Source organism: Ascaphus truei, chromosome 1 (assembly GCF_040206685.1).
Source record: "Ascaphus truei isolate aAscTru1 chromosome 1, aAscTru1.hap1, whole genome shotgun sequence".
In the NCBI taxonomy this organism is placed as follows: domain Eukaryota; kingdom Metazoa; phylum Chordata; class Amphibia; order Anura; family Ascaphidae; genus Ascaphus; species Ascaphus truei.
Window position 1 is genome coordinate 182,780,434 of NC_134483.1, and position 23,637 is coordinate 182,804,070.

Sequence of the window (23,637 nt, forward strand, 5' to 3'; positions counted from 1 at the left end):
AATTAAATCTGGGATAAAGTGAACGTCAGACACACAGATTGTTTGTAACCCTTAATATGAAAAGAATACTCTATGATTATTTTTCTGTAAACGAAAAGCATACTTGGCATTCCTTACCACTACCAGCTATTGTGTATAACAATTCTGCAACTGAGCTGAACACACGTAACTTGGTGTTCTCCAATGAAGATGCAGGTTATATGACCTGATAACACTAGAACAGTCTCAGAAACAAGAAATTGCTTGTTCAGTTTTCTGGACACTAATGTTGGGATTAAAGAAAGACCTATTGACAAATGGGTTAAGTTAGTGGTATTTGCTAAAGAAAAAAAAAATGTCATGTTATTTTGGTTATCAAAATATGTAGCTCCAAATGATATTTTGATTTCCAAATAAAAATATATAAGTTAGCAAATCTTGGACATTTAGGACCTTGCGATACTTCGTTCCAATACACTACAAACAGGGCACGAGTAGCACATTTTGATCATGCTGTAAAAGTTTGCGTGAGAAAGTGTTCCTCTGAATCCTCACCCACCTTTTGAAAATCACAAGAACCAAATTGAAACAAGAAAGTTTTGCACATCAAAAAGTATAGGGACGAGTAAAAATAACCTATGCAAACTATGACTTTGTCTGGGATATTCAAACCTGGAAGAGTTCCAGGTAGAAATGAAACTTAGCTGGAACATTCTGCTAACAAACATGATGTATTCAGATGAACAAACCTGAAAAGGCCAAGTGCTCATTTATTGACATTTTTACTATGATGTACTGACGACATGGGAGCAAAGTTTACTAACTTCATGAGGCCTGTATTCTTTTTACTGTATGGCTTGATAGTCTTGAACAGAAGTTCCACGGCTCCATTTTTCCCCAGGTACACAGCATTTACAGCTAAAGTGAAAAGGAAAATTACTGCCGAATTGGATACTGAAATATGACTGTTGTAGAAGAAAATGTAAAACATACGTGTACATAGTTATGTTACATTACTCATTTGTGCACAGTCGCTGCTCATATATATATAAAATCACAATAACAAAAACATTAACACAGAATGCCTATTATAATTGTCCAATACACTATTCAATTACAAATCTACCAGGTGATCTGCGTCCATCAACATATGCATTGTTAGTTAAATGCAATATGTGTTGGTTAAATGCATTACGTTAGTTAAATGCATGACATGTTTTTTTACAAGGATTGAAGCAGGGGGTCTTCGGTGCTGAACCGCGTTAATTTCAGCTTCCAGGACCTCATGCTTCCCAAGATACTTACATTGGAGGGGGTTAGCGGTAGCAGCCCCGGCTGGGCCCGGAAAATGTCTGTGTAAAGGTTCTGTGGGCCAACAGGAAGCCGCTATGTCATCCCTTGGCGCTTCCGATTGGCCCGCGTGATGCAAAACCTTTAAACAGATTTCAGATACCGGCAGCAGCTTCAGATGTCAGAATTTCAGGGAGCAGCGGGTATCGGGAGCTGAAATTAACTTCCCACCAAGGGGTGGGTAGGTAATAAAAAAAAAATTATCAAAGGAAAAGCTCCTTTACGACCCTAGTGGGGATAATCTATTGTTTTGATGCTTGGGCACCGCTGTATATTGCTTAAATCAGCAATGATACATGTGCAACATAGGGCCTCATGCAGTAAAGTCCGATAGAAAAAAAAAAAATCGGCAGGGTTTTTAAATGTCCATTTTTGACAGCGTTGCTATCACGCTATGCAGAAAGCCCAGAATACCAGTGATAGCAACATTTGCAAACATGGTGAGTAGCTGGCGACGAGATGAGATCGGTCCTCTTAAAAAGGCTCACCCGGCGAGTTGATTCTGCTGCAGAGAGAGAGAGCCGCCTCTCTCGGCGTAAAAACATCGGCCAAAATTTTTTTTCATTTCAATTTATTACTAGTGTAAATGAGCAGGGGGTCTCCGGAAAAGAACCGCATTCATTTCAGGTCTGGGGACCCCCTGCTTCCCGAGATACAGGCCCCATTATGGGGTGCCGATATCTCCTATGCATTGCAATGTCCCGGTCACGTGACGCAGGACATTTACATGCATAGGAGATACCGGCACCCAATAATGGGGCCTGTATCTCGGGAAGTAGGGGGTCCCCGGAACTCAAATCAACAAGGTTCTGCTCCGGAGACCCCCTGCTCATCTACACTAGTAATAACATTTAAATATGTAGTAAGCACCAATACACAACCCACAACTTGTGCCCCCACATAAAACCATTATTTATTTATTTGAACACAAGATTGATAACATAGGCCGGCGGGGGTAGCCCCCACTGGCGTCCGGCGGTCCCTACTGGCCTGTGGTACCATTCGTGTTGTAAAAAAATAAAAATAAAGATGGCCTACATTTCACTAAATACACCTCCCGGCCCTTCAAACACAAACAGTATAGTAATGCGCAAACTAACTATTATCCAGATATGGATAATAGATCATTTGCCCATTATTAAACAAAACATTAGCCAGGCAGCATAATAAAGTAAATAAAACCGTTCTACTTACCCCTGCCATCATCAAGGGTGTCCTCGTCAGCATACTGCAGGGCCATGTCCTCAGATGCCAGCAAGAATACATTCAAAAATAAAATCTAATGGCCCCTAACCCCTTAAATCACTCTAGCGGTTAATAACCGATATAGTAATTAAGGGGTAACCCACCCACCCCGGACCCACTATACCCACCCTGTACCCATTGATTGGCATAGTAGTACATCATACCCATACAATATGGGCATGATAAGCTACTATAGCAGTCAATGGTTACCCTAATACAAAAGCATGAATGTCCAAAATACACAATAATAAAACATATACAGTAGAGGCAACTCTTATTCGAACAAAAACCAGTGGCAATTCCCCAAAAAACCCAGGAAACACCCAGGTACATTCTGAATACATGCCTTAAACTTTCCTTAAACTAGCCCCAGCATTTCTGCATTGATTAATGGCCTATCAGATTAACAGCGGGGGTCCCTGGCAGTCCCATTCAAACTGAATTGGAATGCCAGGGATCCCTGCTGTGTTAATCCTATGGGTCGTTAGTCAATGCAGAAATGCCTTAAACGTGCCTCAAACTAGCCCAGAACATACCCAGCACATACCCAGCACATACCCAGAATGTAACCCGGCTAGTTTACGGCAAATGTTAGAATAAACGTTGCCTCTACTGTACAAGCACCTACAACCAGAAACAAAAATTAAAAGCACTTGCCAACAAGCAATTACCTAAATAAAACCACTAGCCAATCAATTAAAGAAATAAAACCAGCCTAGGCATTCAATAAAATAATTAAAACCACTATGCAATCAATTACATAAATCATACAACTAGCAAACAATATATTTAATACATAAAAGTAGTAACCAACACATTAATTAATTAATACAACAACTAGGCAACACATACATTAAAACCAGTAGCCAACAAAATACATAATTAAATAAAAACGCTAACAAATCTGTACAAAAAACAATAAACAAGCCATCACAATTTAAAACAAATTAATCTAAACAATAAACAGAAATAGAGAATATAACAGTCAATAGAAGAAATGCAGTTGGCCAAAAATGCATTGGCTATCAATGTACTTATCTGTACCCTAAACAGGCACAGATTAATACATTAGCAATGAAAAACCATATACAAAAAAACACAATAAAAAAAACCTTTAAAAATAAAAAGTACATACATTCAATATTTATCTATCTTACCTTTAGAAGCGTTGGCCCTCCGAATCCTGGGGAATCAGCAAGCTCTCGCACCGTGACGTCATTAAACGCAATCCAACGCCATCCACGGTGAAGATCCGGAACAGGTAACCAAATCTTCTTTCTTTAATCTTCTCTCATCTTCTCCTTTCTTCATCTGTGATTATTTCTTTATTAACTTTATCTTCTGTCTTTATCTTCAGTCTTCATCCGTTAATCAAATAACCCCATGTTAAATCCACGATGTTGACTCGTCGGCTTCTTGAGCTCAAATTAGCCGTCACGGATTTAAATATAGCCTGTGATGTCACTTTTGAGCGGCAAATGCTTCCCACGCCATGTGATTGGATGTAAAAACCATGTGCCCTTTTTATTTTATGTGACGCCATCCAAAGGGAGTCACATGGTCTACTACAAGCAATCAGATTGGGGATATAGTTCTCACAATCCGATTGGCTGAAGTACCCTGTGACAGCAGCCATGTTGGATTTTGTGACGTCATGTTAAAGGGAAATAAAGCACAGCCATTCTGATTGGCTGGCTTCAGTCCTACATGACGTCACATAAAAAATAAAAAAAGGGGGGGGACATGATTTTTACAGCCAATCACTTGGCGTGGGAAGCATTTGCCACTCAAATGTGACGTCACGGGCCATATTTAAAGCCGTGACGTCTCATTTGAGCTCAAGAAGCCGACAGGTCAACATCGTGGATTTAACATGGGGTTATTTGATTAACGGATGAAGACAGAAGATAAACACAGACGATAAAGAAAATAAAGAAGTAATCACAGATGAAGAAAGAAGAAGATGAGAGAAGATTAAAGAAAGAAGAATTTGGCTACCTGTTCCAAATCTTCGCGTTGGATTGAGTTTCATGATGTCACGGTGCGAGAGCTTGCTGATTCCCCAGGATTTGGAGGGCCAACGCTTCTAAAGGTAAAATATATATTGAATGCATGTACGTTTATTTTTACAGGTTTTTTGATCGTTTTTTTTTTATGTTTTTTATTGCCCATTGACTGCTAATGTATTAAATCTGTGCCTGTTTAGGCTACAGATGAATACAGTGATAGCCAATGCATTTTTGGCCAAATGCATTTCTTCTATTGACTGTTACATTCTCTATTTCCGTTTATTGTTTAGATTAAATTGTTTTGAATTGTGATGGCTTGTTTATTGTTTTATTTTACAGATTTGTTAGCGTTTTTATTTAATTATGTATTATGTTGGCTACTGGTTTTAATTTATGTGTTGCCTAGTTGTTGTATTAATTTAATTGTTGTGTTGATTACTGCTTTTATGTATTAAATGTATAGTTTGGATAGTGGTATGATTTATGTAATTAATTGCATTGCGGTTTTAATTATTTTATTGAATGCCATATCTGGATAATAGTTAGTTTGCACATTACTGTACGTGTTGGGAGGAGGTGTATTTATTGAAATGTAGGCCATCTTTATCTTTTTTTACAACATGAATTGTACCGCAGGCCAGCGGGGACCACCCGAGGACCCCCGGACACAACCCGGGACCACAGCCGGCCTGTGGTATTAATCCTATGTATATAAAAAAAAAATATTATGGTTTTATATGGGGGCACACGGCGTGGGTGGGTTGTGCATTGGTGTTTATAACATATTGTAATGGTTATTGGTGGCCAAGGAGGTGGGTAGTAGGGCGGTTGTGTATTTTTTTTTATTGTGGGTAGCGGGGGGGGGGGTGTGAAGGGGGTAGTAGCCCCAGGGATGGGTGTTTTGACCTAGCGGGTGAGTAGCGGGAGGGGTTAACCCCTCCATTACCTTAGCGGTATAAACGGCTAAGGTAATGAAGGGGTTAAGTCCACCCGCAATCCCCCCGCAAGGCCTAAACACCCACCAAGGGTCAAATACAACTTTCACCCACCCCTGCTACCCACAATAAACATGGCACTGGTGGTTAACCCCTTCATTGCCTTAGCGGTTAGCCACTAAAGTAATGAAGTTGCCTGTAAATGCATTTTTTATGCAACTTATTCATGCCGGGGTCTCCGGTGGTGATATTAATGGATATCAGCTCCAGAGTCTCCCGGCATCATTCCGATGCAGGAAAAATGCATTATTTTTTCTAAGTGCCGTCTCAGCAAAAAAAAGGCGATTTTTGCTCTTATCGCCGGCTTATCGGGGTTTACTGAATCGCTGTAAGGTTTTTTGGCGATAAGTGGCTTATCGCTGTTTATAGCATGAGGCCCATAATCGGGATAACAGGAATTAAATTAAAAATTCTTTCATTGTTCAACCATACAGAAGTCTATAAAGCATTGTTCCCAAAGACTTTTTATACACCAACGTTATATTACTGATTCAGTTACACGTTTATAATAAACGACTCTTTATATGCATGTCAACATTAGATTATTATCGAATAACAATTTGTACCAATTTTGCCAGTAAGCTTATCACAAACTATGTACTCATGGTCTGAATAATAGTGCACCTAAAAATAATGCATGCTTGCATATTGCCACATTGCTGCTTTCTGAGAAAATCATGTTACCAGCAACACAAATAACGAACACATTGCTACATGATGATAAAAAATAATGTCTGCCGTACTTACAATTCATACAATACACACGTAATACTTGAAGACATGGAAGGAGTAGCTTTGGGTTTTGCAAATTCTGTTTTACCAGATTTAGGGATATGGTCAATGCTCCACTAACTCGTGCTTTTATCCCAAACTTCTTATCTGTAATACGAGAACACAACAGTTTCCAAACAAACTCAGAAATCCGCAGAAATGTTACAAAACCACTGCCGAGAAGGCAAAGCTTGCCGAGTACTCTGCAGAAAGTTCTACTACTCCCCAGCTCCCCCCTTCTCACCCCCCAATGGCTAAACCAAATATTAACAATCTCAGTTTTAGGAAGTGAGGTACCAAGGCAAATTTAGAGCATAATTGATGCAAATTGTGTCATTTTCATCTTACGCCTCTTTGCGTCAATGTATCAAGCTCTGTGGTCCAAGTTTTGCCCATGTGTGTCGGCTTGCGATTTGGCGGAGTGTCAAAAGGAGTTAGGTGACGCACAGATTACAATGAGATGTATAACATTCTGCATCTCTCTTGCGTTGAAAATATCCAGCAGTTCTGAGGTGGCATCAACGTTTCTGGCTGAAGGTTTGGCAGATGTAGCAAAGTCTTTCTTATTACTGATTAAAACGCAAGAAAAAAGTGGCGCAATGCATTAAAACTTACTTTCTTTATGCTCATACATCTCCACCTCTGTCTTTAGTATACAGGTTGTAAAAAGGGAGTTAAAAAAATAAAAAATAAACACATGACCTCCTGCTGACATGTTTATTCTCTCCTGCATTTCCTGATACGCCCTTTCCTCTGTTGCTCGACTGCTAAAACTCTGACTCAGGCCCTCATTCTCTCCCGTCTCGATTACTGTAACTTTCTGCTGTCTGGCCTTCCTGCCTCTCACCCGTCTACCCTACAATCTATCCTAAACGCTGCTGCCATAAATCACTACTCTTTCCTAAATCTGTCTCAGCATCTCCCCTGCTGAAATCACTCTCATGGCTTCTTATCAAACCCCGTATCACACACTCAATTCTCCTCCTCGCTTTTAAAGCATTACACTCTTCTGCCCCTCCTTACATCTCTGCCCTAATTTCTTGCTATGCACCATCCCGACTCTTGCGTTCCGCTCAAGGATGTCTTCTCTACCCCCTTTATATCTAAAGCCCTCTCCCGCCTTAAACCTTTCTCACTGACTGCCCCACACCTCTGAAATGCCCTTCCCCTCAATACCCGACTAGCACCCTCTCTATTCACATTTAAGACCCACCTTAAGACACATTTGCTTAAAGAAGCATACGAGTAGCACTGTGGCTAATACTATACACGATACATAAAGCTTGGCCCCCTGCAGACACACTTACCAGAACGTCCTCCTACTGTCTCTGCATGTTATTCCTACCTACCAATTAGATTGTAAGATCCTCGGAGCAGGGACTCCTCTTCCTAAATTTTACTTTTATGTCTGAAGCACTTATTCACATGACCTGTTATGCTGTATTATTTGTTATTTATATGATTGTTGTGTGTATTACTACTGTGAAGCGCTATGTACATTAATGGTGCTATATAAATAAAGACATACATACAGACATACATACATTTAAAGGTGCAGTCCAACACAGGACTGATCTTTAACTAATGACAATGAATATTGGTTTTAAGCTTTATCCTGGACATATTTATTCAAATTGCTCTCTGAAATGTATTGTGGTGTTTATTTTCTCCCTTCTCCACTCCCATTAGTAACTTGTTCTGTAATTAGGGAGTACCATGCTTAAATTGGGTTGAGCAAATAAGATTAACAAATCAACCCTGCCCGTTTAAAACCTATTTTTTCATGAAAGCAAAGTAAACATTTTAAACTAAATTTAAAACATGTTAGGATACTTATAAACATTTCATTTTTTGGTTTTATAAAAATGTACATTGCACCACCATTACTTTCCTTTGTCCTGTAGGGGGACTACACCTTCTAACCAAATAGGAATAACCAGTGTCTTGCAAATATAATAATATTACAAAGAAAAGATGGGCAAAATATTTGATGTCAAGATGCAGCAAATTCAAATTAATGATAAAAAACAAACATTCTGTTACTGAACAGAAACTTGAGGGGGCTGGAAGGATTGTGGGGCGCACTGAAGTTCCTCCTGGAGCTTCCCATAAAAGGCATGGTGGTCAATGGACTTCTAATGAATTTTCATGGCTGTTATTTTCCAGCAAACACACAACAAAACAGGGAGCTCTGGCAATGTTGCTCGAGTCAATCCTGAACCCAGGACATCTCACACGTTCTTCCCATATTAATCCTTGTAGTGTGCGTGGTCCTAAAGAAAAGCCCTCTCTCTTCTGCAGACCTTTCACTGTCCCCGTCGCCCTAGAGGTCACAGTGTGGTTTGTTGCATACAGAAATGGCTTGACCTACGGATATCTGGACCCACACCTCTGGAATGCCCTTCCCCTCAATATCCGACTAGCACCCTCTCTATCCACCTTTAAGACCCATCTTAAAAACACACCTGCTTAAGGAAGCATACGAGTAGCTCCATGGCTGATCATTTACACCTCATACATAAAGCTTGGCCCCTTGCAGACGCACTTACCAGAACACGTACCTACTGTCTGTGTACGTTCTTCCTACCAACCAATTAGATTGTAAGCTCTTCGGAGCAGGGACTACTTTTCCTAAATGTTACTTTTATGTTTGAAGCGCTTCTTCCCATTATCTGTTATTTGTTATTTATAGGATTGTCACGTATATTACTTCTGTGAAGCGCCATGTACATTAATAGAGCTATATAAATAAAGACGTACATACATACATACATACATACATACATACATACATATCTAGGGAAGATATATAGTTGAGGAGCATAGGACTACCTGATGCTTTTGTTGAGCAATATGTAGTTGCACATACCTATCAAATGAGAGCATGCATCAACACTATGCAAAGTGGCACTGAACAGGATTGAGTTAAGTTGTTTTAAAATAATCATAACGACCCATTTAATCTGTATTTTCATGGTATAGCCCTCCATTAGTTAGGTCTAAATATTGACCATTTTATTAGACAAAAACGATTACAAGCAAAACACAGATGGATCAATAAAACATTTTTTTAAATGGTTAAAATAAATGTGTATTAAGTGGGATATCCACCTTTTGGTCCAATCTTTGCAAGCAGGCTATGAAGAACTACCACCAACTCTTCGTTTGGAGGGGAATCCTTGCTGGCACTTTGCAGCAACTGTAGCAAGATCTGTGTCCCTCCTTTGGAGACGAAGACCGCTATTCTTCTCCCTCCTCCTATTTTAAAACAAATCAAGATTAACGTTACTATGGGCTGACCAAGTAAAACTTCACGAAAGTAATATTAGGATCTGCTACAACATGAGTCAGAAAAAGTGAATCATAACAAGGGGGCACTTCTCACCAAAACTGCTTTCTTATTATACAGTAGATCACAAAAGGGCCGATTATTTTATTAATGTTTCATCCTTTTCTGATATCCTGTAAGAGGCATTAGCCCGAGGTATTGCAGTCTCTCCACCTTAGACTGCGACGTTAAATCTTTATAGATCTGTATCCATATCAATTCAATGAGGCCCACATTTACTTAGTGGTGCTCTGCCTTCCAGCAACGCTAGACAACTTAAGGCCCATATAAAGTGTCTTCAAGCACAGGAAGGTATCTTATAGCAGAGTACACCCCTTAGAAAACATGGCCCTAAATGGCCTTTTTGTCTGACAGTCTATGGAGAATTTTTTTTAATTTTGTTTATAAAAAGAATACCATATATTTGAAGATACTAACTTACCAATAGACACCAATTCATTGAGAATATTTGCAATATTTAGTGTTGTTTGAAGATCCCGGGTATTCTGTAAGAATATAAAATTAAATCTGGGTAGCTGTAGTGTGCATTTTAGGAAATATTTTAGGATCTAATCTAAGCATTTAACAATTTTCTATATGCATTCTGCTTCAAATTTTACAAAGTGTAAAATTAGGGCGAAAAAATGCCAAATTGAATGTCATCCTAGAATAATACCATAGACACATCACAGCCATCTAGGGACGAGGATAATGAATGGAAAGTAATAACAGTGTCAGCTACGGCAAACAAGACTAGCTTTAAATCAAACGGAATAAGTGTTTGAACAGGCCAGCAAAACATTTCAACTGCAATGCACAACCGATCTCACCTCTAATGTAAACAGGATCACCTCCATACCAGTTGAACCTTTGGCAGTCATATCTTTTCTGGTTTTCTCTATAGACAGATCACAAACACAGATCACAAAATTAAATCTCTGCTTTGTAAAATTAAATGACATAAAAATACAACCTGTTTGGTACCTCATACCCAAGACTCTCAGTCATTCCTACAATATTTGTTCTTTTTGTTTACAACAAATACATTAAATTTGCTGAAGCATTTTCGACTTGGAAAAGAAAATCATAAAAGCATCAGTGGCCAAACACAAGTACAGCTACTGACCAGAGGTGCAACAAACCTTCGCTCAAGTTTACAAAACGTTTGGACATTTGCTGCTTGGGAAAAGGTTCAAACTAGTCTACCAAAAGCCACCTAAGGTGAATTTGACCACGGGTGGGGCATATGCATCACCTGAGTGGTTTGCTTTGTCTTTTGGGGGTTAAAGTCCTTCTAGGTAAAAGTTGCAATAGCAAAAATCTGTAAAAGCACAAAAGTACACTCTTTTTTGCTTTATAAACCAAAAACAAAATGTTGGCAAGTACTTTACCTTCGCTCAAATTTCCTTCATAAATTTCTTAAATTTTTTTTTTAAAACAATAGGCAGAAGTTTTGCTGAATTCAGACAAATTTGTACAACTCGTTTTACTGACTTACAGTGCTCATTAATTGTGTCCTTTGCCATCCTGCAAAAACCACCCAATGGAGAAAGAATCTCCTCTTGATTCGTTAATATAAGTTAGAGGGAAGCTAGGACAATTTTAACAGAGTAAAAAATATAAAAGTCAGGTCAATTTCCACGAAGTGTTAGGAGTAGTGGGATTACACGGAGGTCGTAAATAGTTTTTTATACAGTGCAGCATGTTCATATTAGTTGTGCTCAATTTTAGCATTTGTAAAGTGCATAAAAGAAGCGACTAGAATAGGACTATAACTAGACGGTACATGGACACTACACACACAAAAATGTTGAGGGCTCTTTGGTTTGTAAGCACTGCTGCTCACTGGAAAATATAATCACAATTATCCTGAGAGACATTCACAAACTTGTCTAAAATATACGTCAGCAGGAGTAGCATGGTTATATATAAAACGTATTATAAAGCTACAGCCTGAAATTCTTCATACTGTACATAGTTGTGTAACTGCTAATAGATTTTGCAGTTTGGATTATTCCGGTTGCAATACTTTTTATTGATTATCTCAGAGTTAAAGGAGACTTCTAAACAATATCCTACATGTGGTTAAAATAATAATAATAATAATAATAATAATAAGATCTATAGTATTAGATAATACTTACTACCTTTTTTTTTATTTTTAAATTCAACTCAATGCTATTTTTAATGAGTTAATATACTGAGCATCCTTTCCATAGCAGTTAGCCCACCTCCCACAGTGCAAGATTTTTGTAACACTTTCCTGTTTGTGATAATGTGTTCCCAATATTCCCAGCAGTTTGAGCTGCAAACTGCAACAATAGATAATGTTACTTCAGTAATATAAGAATACATTGTAGCTGCTGTGTTACACTGACTAAAGGATTGATAGAAACTGAAAGGCAGTCATTTAGTTAACCCTGAGAAACTGGATTTTGCCGATTATTCATGGGAGAACCAATCGATCGGCAGCTTACATAATCAGTTTGCTTTTTTTTTCTGAAGCTGCTTGGATTGCCTCTTTAAAATTCTGATTGGGAACTATGGGACTGTCTGAGGGATATATTTATCCAAGGACTTCGAAACAGCTACGGAATATACAGACTTATCATTGATTGGACTGATCTACCTGATATCAACTGCAGGAAGCCTTCAGAAAGTTATTTTTGTATCAATGTAGTTTGCTTCCAGGAAGATCTGATTGCTTATATATTCTATATGACACACCAGCGCTTTTATTTTCACCATGTTTAGCTAATGATTGCATTAGACAGATTTTCTACAAACAAGGTAACATTTATTGTGAAAGAAATCAGCTATAAAAAGATCATTGGATTATCATGGAAAACATTAAGGTTTAAAAACATGATTCTTGTCCAATTTAAAATTAAATATACCATTTGCTTTCATTTAACTCACTGAACATGTCACTACTGTTACTTCACTTCAGTCAGAACGATACTGCTTCTATGAAAGAAGCGTTGAAAGGGCGAGTGTAACCCTGAATTTTTGGGTACGTTTTATAGAAAATATTCAAATTTTGGCAGCTTTAAGTGGCTAAGTGGTGAAAACATAGGTCATCGACTAAAATGGTTTCCAATATAAATTTCAAACACCCAATATATATACTGTCCTGGTTTTATATTGGTCAATAGCTCATTTCAAGTAAGTAAAGTTCGGAACAAGTCGTAATACCAAACTAGGAGTTTCAACAATAACCCTTAATCCTGGACTACCAGATACACATCGCAATGACTGTCAGTAATGAGGTTAATAAAACTGAAAGGAAATAAACATGCAAGCAGTGTGCAAACCGGATGTATATGTTGCAGATATAGAGTCCTGCTGATTATTGCCCCCCAAAAAATTGGATACAAGTCCGCAATGTCTGACACTTACCTCCTGGATCAAATGGAATCTGTATATCAGATGGAAAAGAACTCATTGCTAACAGCTCCCTGCAGTGCAGTTAACTGCAGGACTGCTGACATACTGACACGAGCTGACAAATGCCAATGTTCAAACTACACGCAACAGTGGCACATAGCTGTCCATCCCAAGATAAATTATTTTTAGCTATCGCCATTTTTTCCACTGCATGTGATGTTTACTGCAAGTTATGATGTTTATTATAAGGCATTGCATTAATTTTCGTGGGGCTGAATTTTTGACTTATTCCACAAGCATTTAAAAAAGTAGATAGACTTCAAAAAGGAACTCACCAGGAAAGGGTTTTCCTGGTTCCTGAATCCTGAAAACATGTACTCCAAGGATTCTCTCTTTTTAAAATGTTTTTAATCAGTTCCTTATTGGAATTTAAAGTGGTTTTATCTTTTGTTGTTGTTGTTGTTGTTGTTTTTCCTTACTAAGTTTGGGGCAGGGGGTCCCCTGTGCTGAACCGAGTTGATTTCAGCTCCGTGGACCCCCTGCTTCCCGAGATACTTGCATTGGAAGGGGATAGCTGTAGCTGTTCCGGCTCGGCACAGAAAATGTCTGCTTGAAGGCCCCACGGACCAATAGGAAGCCGCTACGTCATCCCTAGCAGCATCCTATTGGCCCGCTTCCCGTGGGATCTTTACACAGAAGTGAGATACCAGCAGCTTCTTTCGAGGAGAGGGTGGGCGGGATAGAGATATCGCGATAGAGATAGAGAGACATACGTTTATAAGACACATATAACCTGTGGTAACACTGCTGCCACTGAGAGGATTTATGAGTATCCCTGAAAAGTGGCACGAAGGACCTTAATTTAGTTTAGCCAAATGCAAAATACCACAGAATTGATCAAATAATTTAATTCATTCAAGAAAAATACAAAATAAATCAGAAACAACTTAAAGTTTAAAAAGCCACTTATACTTCTATTTATATTTTTAAAAATGTACATACATGCTCAGATGTTCTACAACAATAAATCTAACATAATATAACATTACCATTTTTAAATTGTTATTATTAAAGCTGCCTTCAGGCTTTAGAACAAAAAATATGTCTGTAAACAAGACAGCGTATTATCTATCAGAACGTGACCATGCTGTAACGCTAGACACTATACACTATAACGACAACTGTAAAAGGATGTTGAGCTATGAGAGAAAAATCCCTTCAAACTGTAATTTTGCAATGCGTTGCTAGCACCTCTGGGAGCAAAAGTGCAAGTGTGCAAGCAGATACTATAACTAACATACTGTATGGTTGACAATCCATGTTCCAAGAGTAACAATGTAATAATGGTATTGGTTATTAATAATAACAGTATTTATATTAGAGACATTGCATTGTGTTTCAAATACCATACCTTGGGTTTGAGCCAAGTGAAGGATCTTTGAGGTGACACATCTTGTGTTTTCAGGATCCAGCGGTAAACATTCTGCATTGATCTTTTCAAGCTGAGATATGAGGTTTATAATGCGAGAATTGCTGGAAAGGCTACAAAATAAAAAATTAAATGTTTAAATTAAATACAGGTCGACAAAAGTTGGGTTATATGAAAGTCAACTGATGGTAAGAGCGTACATAAATCACATACTACCTTATATAGTGCAATTTTGGGATAACACATATCGTCACACAAAGTAACGTGAAGTTCTAATAACATTCGTGGTCCTGGAAAAAGGTAGATTTGTCACAGTACAACCTTTCAATGGACCAACGCTTGTGCTCGACAAGTACTTCTGAGGTTTCGAGCTCTGCACAGTAGTTTACAAAAAAATGGTTGTTGGTCCATTACAAGTTAAAACACTGCATACAGCACAAACACATAGTATACAATCAATCTGCATCTCCAAATCAGAGCATCTCAGAAATATGATGTTCTGCTAAAGACACTAGGAGAATAGGTCTTTAAAAGTGCAAGTATTCCATGCAGGTTAACGCAGATTATAACGTTTATGTATATTTCTAAAGCACCCCCACCAGGTATGCAGCGCTTCAACCTGAGCGGCCGCTTACAAGAAGAAAGAATTTAACCCTTTATCAGTAACATGATAATAACCATTTTTTATTTTTAAAAAGTCGAGTTTTTACCATGCATAAATATCACTTGTCTGTCTCGCTTGCATAAAACAGAAATCATGAAACCCTTCTTATAAACCAGAGTTCTAAAGTCGCAAGCTTCACAGATGTCAGCTAAAGTTTGCCAAGACAGAGTTTCATGGTAATATTGCTCTTATCCTCATTTCCAAGGTTTTTAAAATATTGACAAATGTGTAACATTCAGGGCGAGAGCAGTAACTCTAAAAAGTGCACCTTCGCCATATCAACCTGCTGACAGTAGTCTTTTTAAAGATTGAGAAGTGGAATATTGATTTTAACCCTCAGTCCCCCAAAAAAGGAAAACTTAATTATTCTAACATTGATATTTCATGGTTTAACTTATAAAATGTTAAAAACATTTTAAATCTCAACTTAATGGTGGGTTACATGCAGCTTATACAATCCCCCGCGTTAATGGGGGGAAAGAAATCAAAGTCAGTGGTTCCCAACCTTTTTTCTTTTGTGCACCTTCTGTTAGAAAATATTTGTTCTGCAAACCACCAATTAATTCAATCTTATTGCCGAGTCATGAGACTATTGCTAACAAAACTGTTTGACTGATCCCAGGCAGTATAGTATCCTGAGCTCATGGGGGAGGGGAGGGGAGGGGGAGAATACATGCTTAATAAGGCTGCGCTTATAGTGCCGGCGACGTCGCGGCAAAACAAATGCATTGCTGCCGTCGCGTGCGCTTATAGTAAGCGTGGCACGACGGAGCGACGGATTGGTGCCCGCGCGTCCCCATCGCCGGCACTGTAAGCGTAGCTTAAGGCACCAAACTGCACCTCAGTGTGTGCAGACAGCATGGGTGGTATAGCTAGCTGTCTATCACGGCGGGAGCTTCCAAAGTCACGCCCCACAATGCCTTGCTGCTCTTAATGCAAAGTATTGTGGGGAGCGACTTTGGCAGCTCCTGCTGTAATTGGCAGCTATCCCATCCACATTATGGTACAGTTTGCGGCCTTACCAAGTGTGCAGTCCCCACACGGGCTCAGGAACCCCACTATACTGCTTGGGATACACCATTACATATGTTTTTTGGTGAACCCCTTGGAGACACCTCCCAAACCCCCTACTGGGAATCACTATACTAAATCATCAAGCACATTTATAGTTTATAGTTTACAAAATCACATTACTAGTGAATTTAATTTGCAAGACTTAAAAGACAATAGCTATACCAATAAATTAGTAACACCGGTGGTATGGGAAGTAAATTGAATACAAGTGATATCATGTCAATTAAATGTAAAACCAGAGATATAATTAATGTCAATTGAATGTAATATGAATATGTGAGACCTGTTTCCGAGCAATATTGCCCTTTGCCGCTGGAAATGCCATTTCTTGCAGTAGAATAAGTTCATGGAATACATAAACATTTTATTTTCTTACTCCTCACTACTACCTTCCCATATGATTTGCTCCTACAATAAACTATTGCAACATACTAATTAATAAGCTACTAATAAACGCTGCGTCAGCTTTTGCAATCAATCCATCAACCAACCACCTTATTCTTACCACCATAACCTTTGAAGTGCCCCACAGCGTGGGGACTATGTCATTAAGAGGCACCCTGGTGGTCTTGCGACATTGCCCCAAAGTCAAGGCCGTTTCGCTCCTTTCTAGGGGACATCGTGACCTCTGCTCTGATTTAGCAGAGATTGTGATCAAAATAGAAGGCGTTTTTTTTCCATCCCAAATGTCAGGGGGATGTATTGGGGTTATGTAATCACTGCTTTGGCGGATTGCCATGGACTTTCCGGCACAGAAAAGGTTAGGGTAACAATTCCACTTATTGGCTATGTTTCCTTTCTTTTTTCACCATTAGGAATTTCTTTTTCTGCTGTATTTAGCAATGCTGCCCTTTTTTAAATTCTGCATTTGTAGCAATAATAGTTTCCTGATCATTTCTTAAGCTTCCTCAATATTGTATTGCAAAGAAGAAGAGAAAAAGAAAATCTGATCTCCTGGGCAAAATAAATGTCTCTTCCTGTGACCTCCTCCCTTGGGAAGTAACTTATGGCTTTGACCTTACCAGTCCATACTTGAAATGTGTTCTGCTAGTCCTCTTTTCATTGTAAGTAGCCACACGTGCTTTGCACAGATCTTACCATGACTAAAGGACTCTGACTAGAGCAGCAGGTCACTCAGAATCTTTCAACAATGCAGTGTATTCTGCTCACCAACACTGTCACATGGTTCTACTTTTAACCCCTTCACTGCTAGAAAGGCCAAGAACACAGTAGATAGGGACACTGCCCCTGTAGCACAAGCGTGAGGGATTCAGCCAGGACGCGGTTGCGACCTGGGCCATCGTGATCTGGGACCAGATCACCCCTCTATGAGCCCAGAGACATTACGCATGATGGCACCATCCACGCGGGACCCACCCAACGTAGAGGCGGAGGCTTCGAGAGTACATCCCTAGATCCCATCAAGCGGCATCAGCACGCCCGGGTGCTAGAACACCTGGCAGGTACCTCACCTCATCACGTAGAGCCACTCTACACCTTAGTGACTCAGCGCTGTCTCACACACTTGGACGGGAGACAGCTTGGGCAGGTGGCTCCTTGTGGACACTAGGGTGGTTGGGTGCCCAAGGGCCCCTAGGTACTTTGGGTGTACTGCGTCTCAGGTGGAGGAGAACAGAGTGTTGTAGGGTACGGCCGTGCATGTCCGAGTTGGTGAGGCTGGTATCATATTTATTCTATGTATATAGTAAACCATTTTCTTATACCAAGTGTGTATTTTCTTATATTGTCCTGTAACAAGGTTATTCCACATAGTAGAATCCTGTACAGGTGGAGGCGCCACGAGCATCGATTCAGGTATACCCCAGCAGCGGAGGCTCAGGCCTCCTGTGAGCCACAGGTATCACACCGTACACACACACACACACACACACCGTAGCCCTACATCTCCCAGGGGGTGGGGGAAAGTGCGCTACATACTTTTATTTATTTTTTTATTCTAATGAATAAATTAAAAAAACATTTCATCTATATAATCCCAACATATACTGTATCTTTATTTTTACACACACAAAACAGCTATAGGTGATGCACAGGAATGTAAAACAGTTAGTTATAGACCATATACAGGGATATTTTATTTGTATATTTAACTTTCCTGTGTATTGTATTTCTGCAGTCAAATATAATACCTCATCCATTCTTGCATTAAAACATGCAGCTGTGCAATGTACTCTAAGGTCCCTCTAACAGAATAGGTATAAAACCAAATCAATAAGAAAAAATTGCCACAGGCTATTAAAGCTGCAGTTCAAGCAATATCCTATGTGTTTTTTTGTATGTTTTATAAAATCAGTTCTGTGCTATGAGAAAATACTTGTAGCATTTAAAAAAAATAAAGAAATTTTTAATGTATTCTAATGTAACAGGCATTTTTGTTCCTATAGCAACCATTTACAAAGTCACATCCACTTCCCCATCTGTAACAGCATCACCTTTTTGAGCCCTGCCCTCTCTAGCAGTGAACCAATTGTATCTCGTGCCTGCCTGGTCACATGATCTTCCTCACAGAACTTTGCTGTCAGTGCAGCAGAAGATTACCCAAGATGCATTTAGTGAACCCCGAGCCGAATTTCAGCGATCGATTACAGGAGAACGGATTGATCAGCAACTCAGCTAATCACTCGTCAGTGTGTAGATTGTATTGATGCACATAATGAAAATAATAATAATAATTTAAACAACAGCTTCAACTGCAGCTATAAACACTCAAATGGCATAAAAGTAATTCTGCTTAGTTACAAGTAAAAATCTAATACTGTACACAGTAAGGAAAACTAATAGAAGAGAAATGCCACAGTGCACTCCAGGAAGGCATTAGTTGTGTCGTCTTGGCAGAGGAAGCCAAGTCTCTGGTTAACAGAAGCAAGATGTGCCTCTCACACACACACACAAGAATGGTGCCAAGCTCTAGTTAGATGCCAACTATTTATTAAAACATGGCTCTTTTCTTGTTGTGTCACCAAGTTCATGTACTGCTGGTTCAACCTCAAATTAAAACCCTGATAGATCTGTCTCTCTTTTGTTGGCATTTCTGTAATAGCCGTTATTGACATAAATGCAGACTCATCTTGATAATTAACTGGGCGTGTAACCCTTTAAGGGTGGGAGGGCTTGCCACTTACAGTAGGGCAATGCATTTCTCAAGTTCGAAAGTGGTTAGTAAAAAAAAGTTTTTGAAAATAAACAGAAAGAAATCCCATGCTACAGGAGGAAAACACAGGTAGGGTGTGTGAGATTTGCCCAGGCGTTCCAGAGCAATTACCTCCCAGAATGTGGACTAATCAAAAAGCTGGCTTTTTGGTTGTTGTGAGACTTTAGCTTAAAATATAATAATAATAGTTTGTTCTTGTATAGCGCTGCTAGTTTTACGTAGCGCTTTACAGAGACATTTTGCAGGCACAGTCCCTGCCCTGTGGAGCTTACCATCTATGTTTTAGGTGCCTGAAGCACAGGGAGATCAAGTGACTTTCCCCGGGGTCACAAGGAGCCGACACCGGGAATTGAACCTGCTTCAAACTCAGTGCCAGAGTCAGTGGCTTTACTCACTGAGCAGCTCCTTCAGCCCTGTAATTTCATGACTGGTGTCCTGAAAACAGACATAAAAAAGCGACACATAGCCTACTTACTGTACATAAGCGCTTAACATACAATAATCGAAGCAATAATTTAAATACATTAGCATCTATTGCAAGTGTTTTTTGCAATTATTTGTTGTTGAAATGAAGTTGATCGTACACACTTTATTGCACGCTTTAGTTAATTTAGCTGAAAGAGTGGATCTATGAGTTGCACCGTGGCTATTACTATACACATGATACATAAAGCTTGGCCCCCTGCAGACGCACTTAGCAGAACGTCCTCCTACTGTCTCTGTACGTTCTTCCTACCTGCCAATTAGATTGTAAGCTCTTCGGAGCAGGGACTCCTCTTCCTAAATGTAAATTTTTATGTCTGACGCACTTATTCCCATGACCTGTTATTTGTATTATTTGTTATTTATACGATTGTCACATGTATTACTGCTGTGTGGCGCTATATAAATAGACATACAATATAATACATTTAAATAATAACTGAATCACATTGGGTGTGTTAAAACATCTTCTTTAAACTTATGTTAAGTTAAATGAACCTTTACAGTACCCTATTGACGTACCAGGTACATTTTGAGAGCCTGCAAGCCAGGGGTCCTAATGATGTACCAGGTACGTGTCAGGCACATTTCTCTCATTTTCTAGGGGAGCTCACTTTCTACGATCCAACGCAATAGAAGACAGCACAGACGTGGAGGGCACTCCCTTTCCGTTTGTGTCAGCAGGAGCTGGCTAGGACCATATGATCCCTACCACAGCGACCCCCTCGATAGTGAATATGGCACCAAAAAAGTTAAGACACACTTAGGCCCCCATTCAATAGGGCGTGAAGCCATCTTCTCCTTTCAAATGGGCCAAGAACAACCACTCTACAAGCCTATTGGATAAAGGCATTAGACACAAGAAGCACTGAAATGTAAAAAGACAACAGCATAAAAGTATACTGTATGTATAGTATAAAGCGTTACTGTAAGCGATTTTGCTGTAAAACAGAATTATTTAAGTTAGTGTCTTTGTGCCCAATGTATACAAGCTATTTGTGTGTGTTGTGCAGTGTGTGCATCAATAACAAAAACACTAGGGGGCCTATGCAGAGAGAAGCGCCAATAAAAGTCTCCATTGTTACAAAAGCTCAAAATTTTGGCGTGTTTATTGTACCAAATGCAGAAACGACAAAGTGGCAATAAAATCGCAATGTTTATTAATGGCGAGTATTACCCTGTGCTAATGTCGCCATGAAGAATGGAGGTACCTAGATTTGGCGAAGATTACTTTGAAAAATATATTCACGCACGCACGCACGCAAACACACACACATATTATATATATATATATATATGTGTGTGTGTGTGTATATATAATGTGTGTGTGCATATGTGTGTGTATATATAATGTGTATTTGTGTGTGTATATGTGTATGTATGTATATATATATATATATATATATATATACACATACATATACACACACACACACAAATACACATTATATATACACACACATATGCACACAATGCAAACACAGATGCACACACATGCACACACACACATGCACACACACACATGCACACATACACACACATGCATACACACACATGCATACATGCATACACACACATGCACACATACACACACATGCATACATGCATACACACACACATGCATACATGCATACACACACATACACGCATGCATGCATGCATGCATACACATACACACACACAATGCAAACACACACACACACACACACACACACAAGGCACACAATGCACACACACACACACAGGAGACAGGGACCGGAGCAGAAGGGGGGCAGGGACCGGAGCAGAAGGGGGGCAGGGACCGGAGCAGAAGGGGGGCAGGGACCGGAGCAGAAGGGAGACAGCGATCGGGGCAGGAGGGGGGCAGGGACCGGAGCAGAAGGGAGACAGCGATCGGGGCAGGAGGGGGGCAGGGACCGGAGCAGAAGGGAGACAGCGATCGGGGCAGGGACCGGAGCAGAAGGGAGGCAGGGACGGGAGCAGAAGGGGGGCAGGGACCAGGGCAGAATGGAGACAGCGATCGGGGCATCACACACACACACCCCACCTTCTGTCTGGCAATGACGGCTCTGTAGGGAACCGGCTGCAGACCCATTGGATGGGAGCGGTCACGTGACCGCTACTCCGCTTCCCCTTACTAACTGACAGCACTTTCCAGTGAACTGGACGGCTACTGCCGTTTTTTCCTGGCGCGCACAATTGGCGACTTCAGCGCTGAGAATTGAAGCACACATGCCGAATACCACACTTTGCCCTTTCCTGCATATGCCGAACCTAGAAACATGGCGAAATTTAAAAAAAACACGCTTCTCGCCAACACATTGGCGGGATGCTGCCGCCTAGCAAATCTCCTGGCGAAAATTTCAAATTTCGCCACTCAAGGAAGCCTCTGTGCATACGGGAAGCAAATTCTGCCGAATACATGCCGAATGGCATGTATTCGGACGACTCTGCATAGGCCCCTAGGAGGTATGTATTCTGTTGCAGTGCAAAATCCTTATTTTCATCAATAATTTATTTTTAAAAAATCATCTTCACCCACATATCAGAAGTGTTGGTCATCTTACATGTGATGCCCAAAAATGGCTCTTTAGGCAAGGTCCCGGCTGACTACTGCAGCGCCCACTGTGGCGGACACTGCAGGGACAAGAGCCACCCCACAATGGGGCCGGGCCCGGTGCGAGGGGCGGCCGCCGCGCTGAGCCGACAAACTCCTGTTCAAGAAAATTGAGAGCAGGACTCGCTACGGAGCGCTAGGCCACGCCCCCGACGGTTCAGTCAATGAGGGTGAACCTGCTGGGTGACGTCATGGCTGCGCCCCCGTTACTCCCGCCCCTGTCTTTCCCCCTGCAGCTCTCTCCAGACCGGGGAATTCGGCTGCACGCGCCACGAGACTCGCAGACGCGCGTTCAGCGCAGGCACAGGGGCCGTAGCCTTACTCTGGTGAAACAAGATAAGAAGCTTCATTCTCAAGGAAAAGAAAATCTGCCCCAACAAACAGAAAAACTGACAAATACGGCAATGGGTATTTTTCTGTCACTCGTCTGGAAAATACTTATTTTAAGGTGACCCTGTAGCTCCAATTTTTCCTAATCTGACATGTGGTGGAGATCATGATATGTGACCACAACTGTTAGGTGAGGACACGTTACATGTGCTCATGCAAACCACTGTATCCCCAACATCTATATCAGTGTCCAATACCACTGTATCCCCAACATCTATATCAGTGTCCAATACCACTGTATCCCTAACATCTATATCAGTGTACAATACCTCTGTATCCCCAACATCTATATCAGTGTCCAATACCACTATATCCCCAACATCTATATCAGTGTCCAATACCACTGTATCCCTAACATCTATATCAGTGTCCAATACCACTGTATCCCCAACATCTATATCAGTGTCCAATACCACTGTATCCCTAACATCTATATCAGTGTACAATACCTCTGTATCCCCAACATCTATATCAGTGTCCAATACCACTGTATCCCTAACATCTATATCAGTGTACAATACCACTGTATCCCTAACATCTATATCAGTGTCCAATACCACTGTATCCCCAACATCTATATCAGTGTCCAATACCACTGTATCCCCAACATCTATATCAGTGTACAATACCACTGTATCCCCAAACATCTATATCAGTGTACAATACCACTGTATCCCCAACATCTATATCAGTGTCCAATACCACTGTATCCCCAACATCTATATCAGTGTACAATACCACTGT

The 23,637-nt window shown here is 40.2% G+C and overlaps 1 protein-coding gene across 7 annotated transcripts in view; it reads right to left on the reverse strand.

Annotated features, from left to right (window-relative positions):
• AGTPBP1 (ATP/GTP binding carboxypeptidase 1) overlaps window positions 1-23,637 on the reverse strand; it is a 149,250-nt gene that overhangs the window by 100,294 nt on the left and 25,319 nt on the right. For 6 of the 7 annotated variants that reach the window (XM_075598985.1, XM_075598978.1, XM_075598979.1 and 3 more), the window contains exons 3-8: window positions 14,476-14,606; window positions 10,508-10,575; window positions 10,120-10,183; window positions 9,461-9,607; window positions 6,326-6,457; window positions 804-897 (exon numbers count right to left, since the gene is read on the reverse strand). In XM_075598985.1, coding sequence (XP_075455100.1) covers window positions 804-897; window positions 6,326-6,457; window positions 9,461-9,607; window positions 10,120-10,183; window positions 10,508-10,575; window positions 14,476-14,606 — 636 coding nt within the window. Of the gene's footprint in view, window positions 1-803; window positions 898-6,325; window positions 6,458-9,460; window positions 9,608-10,119; window positions 10,184-10,507; window positions 10,576-13,076; window positions 13,198-14,475; window positions 14,607-23,637 lie in introns of those variants that run through there. The other variant, XM_075598988.1, reaches the window with a different exon arrangement.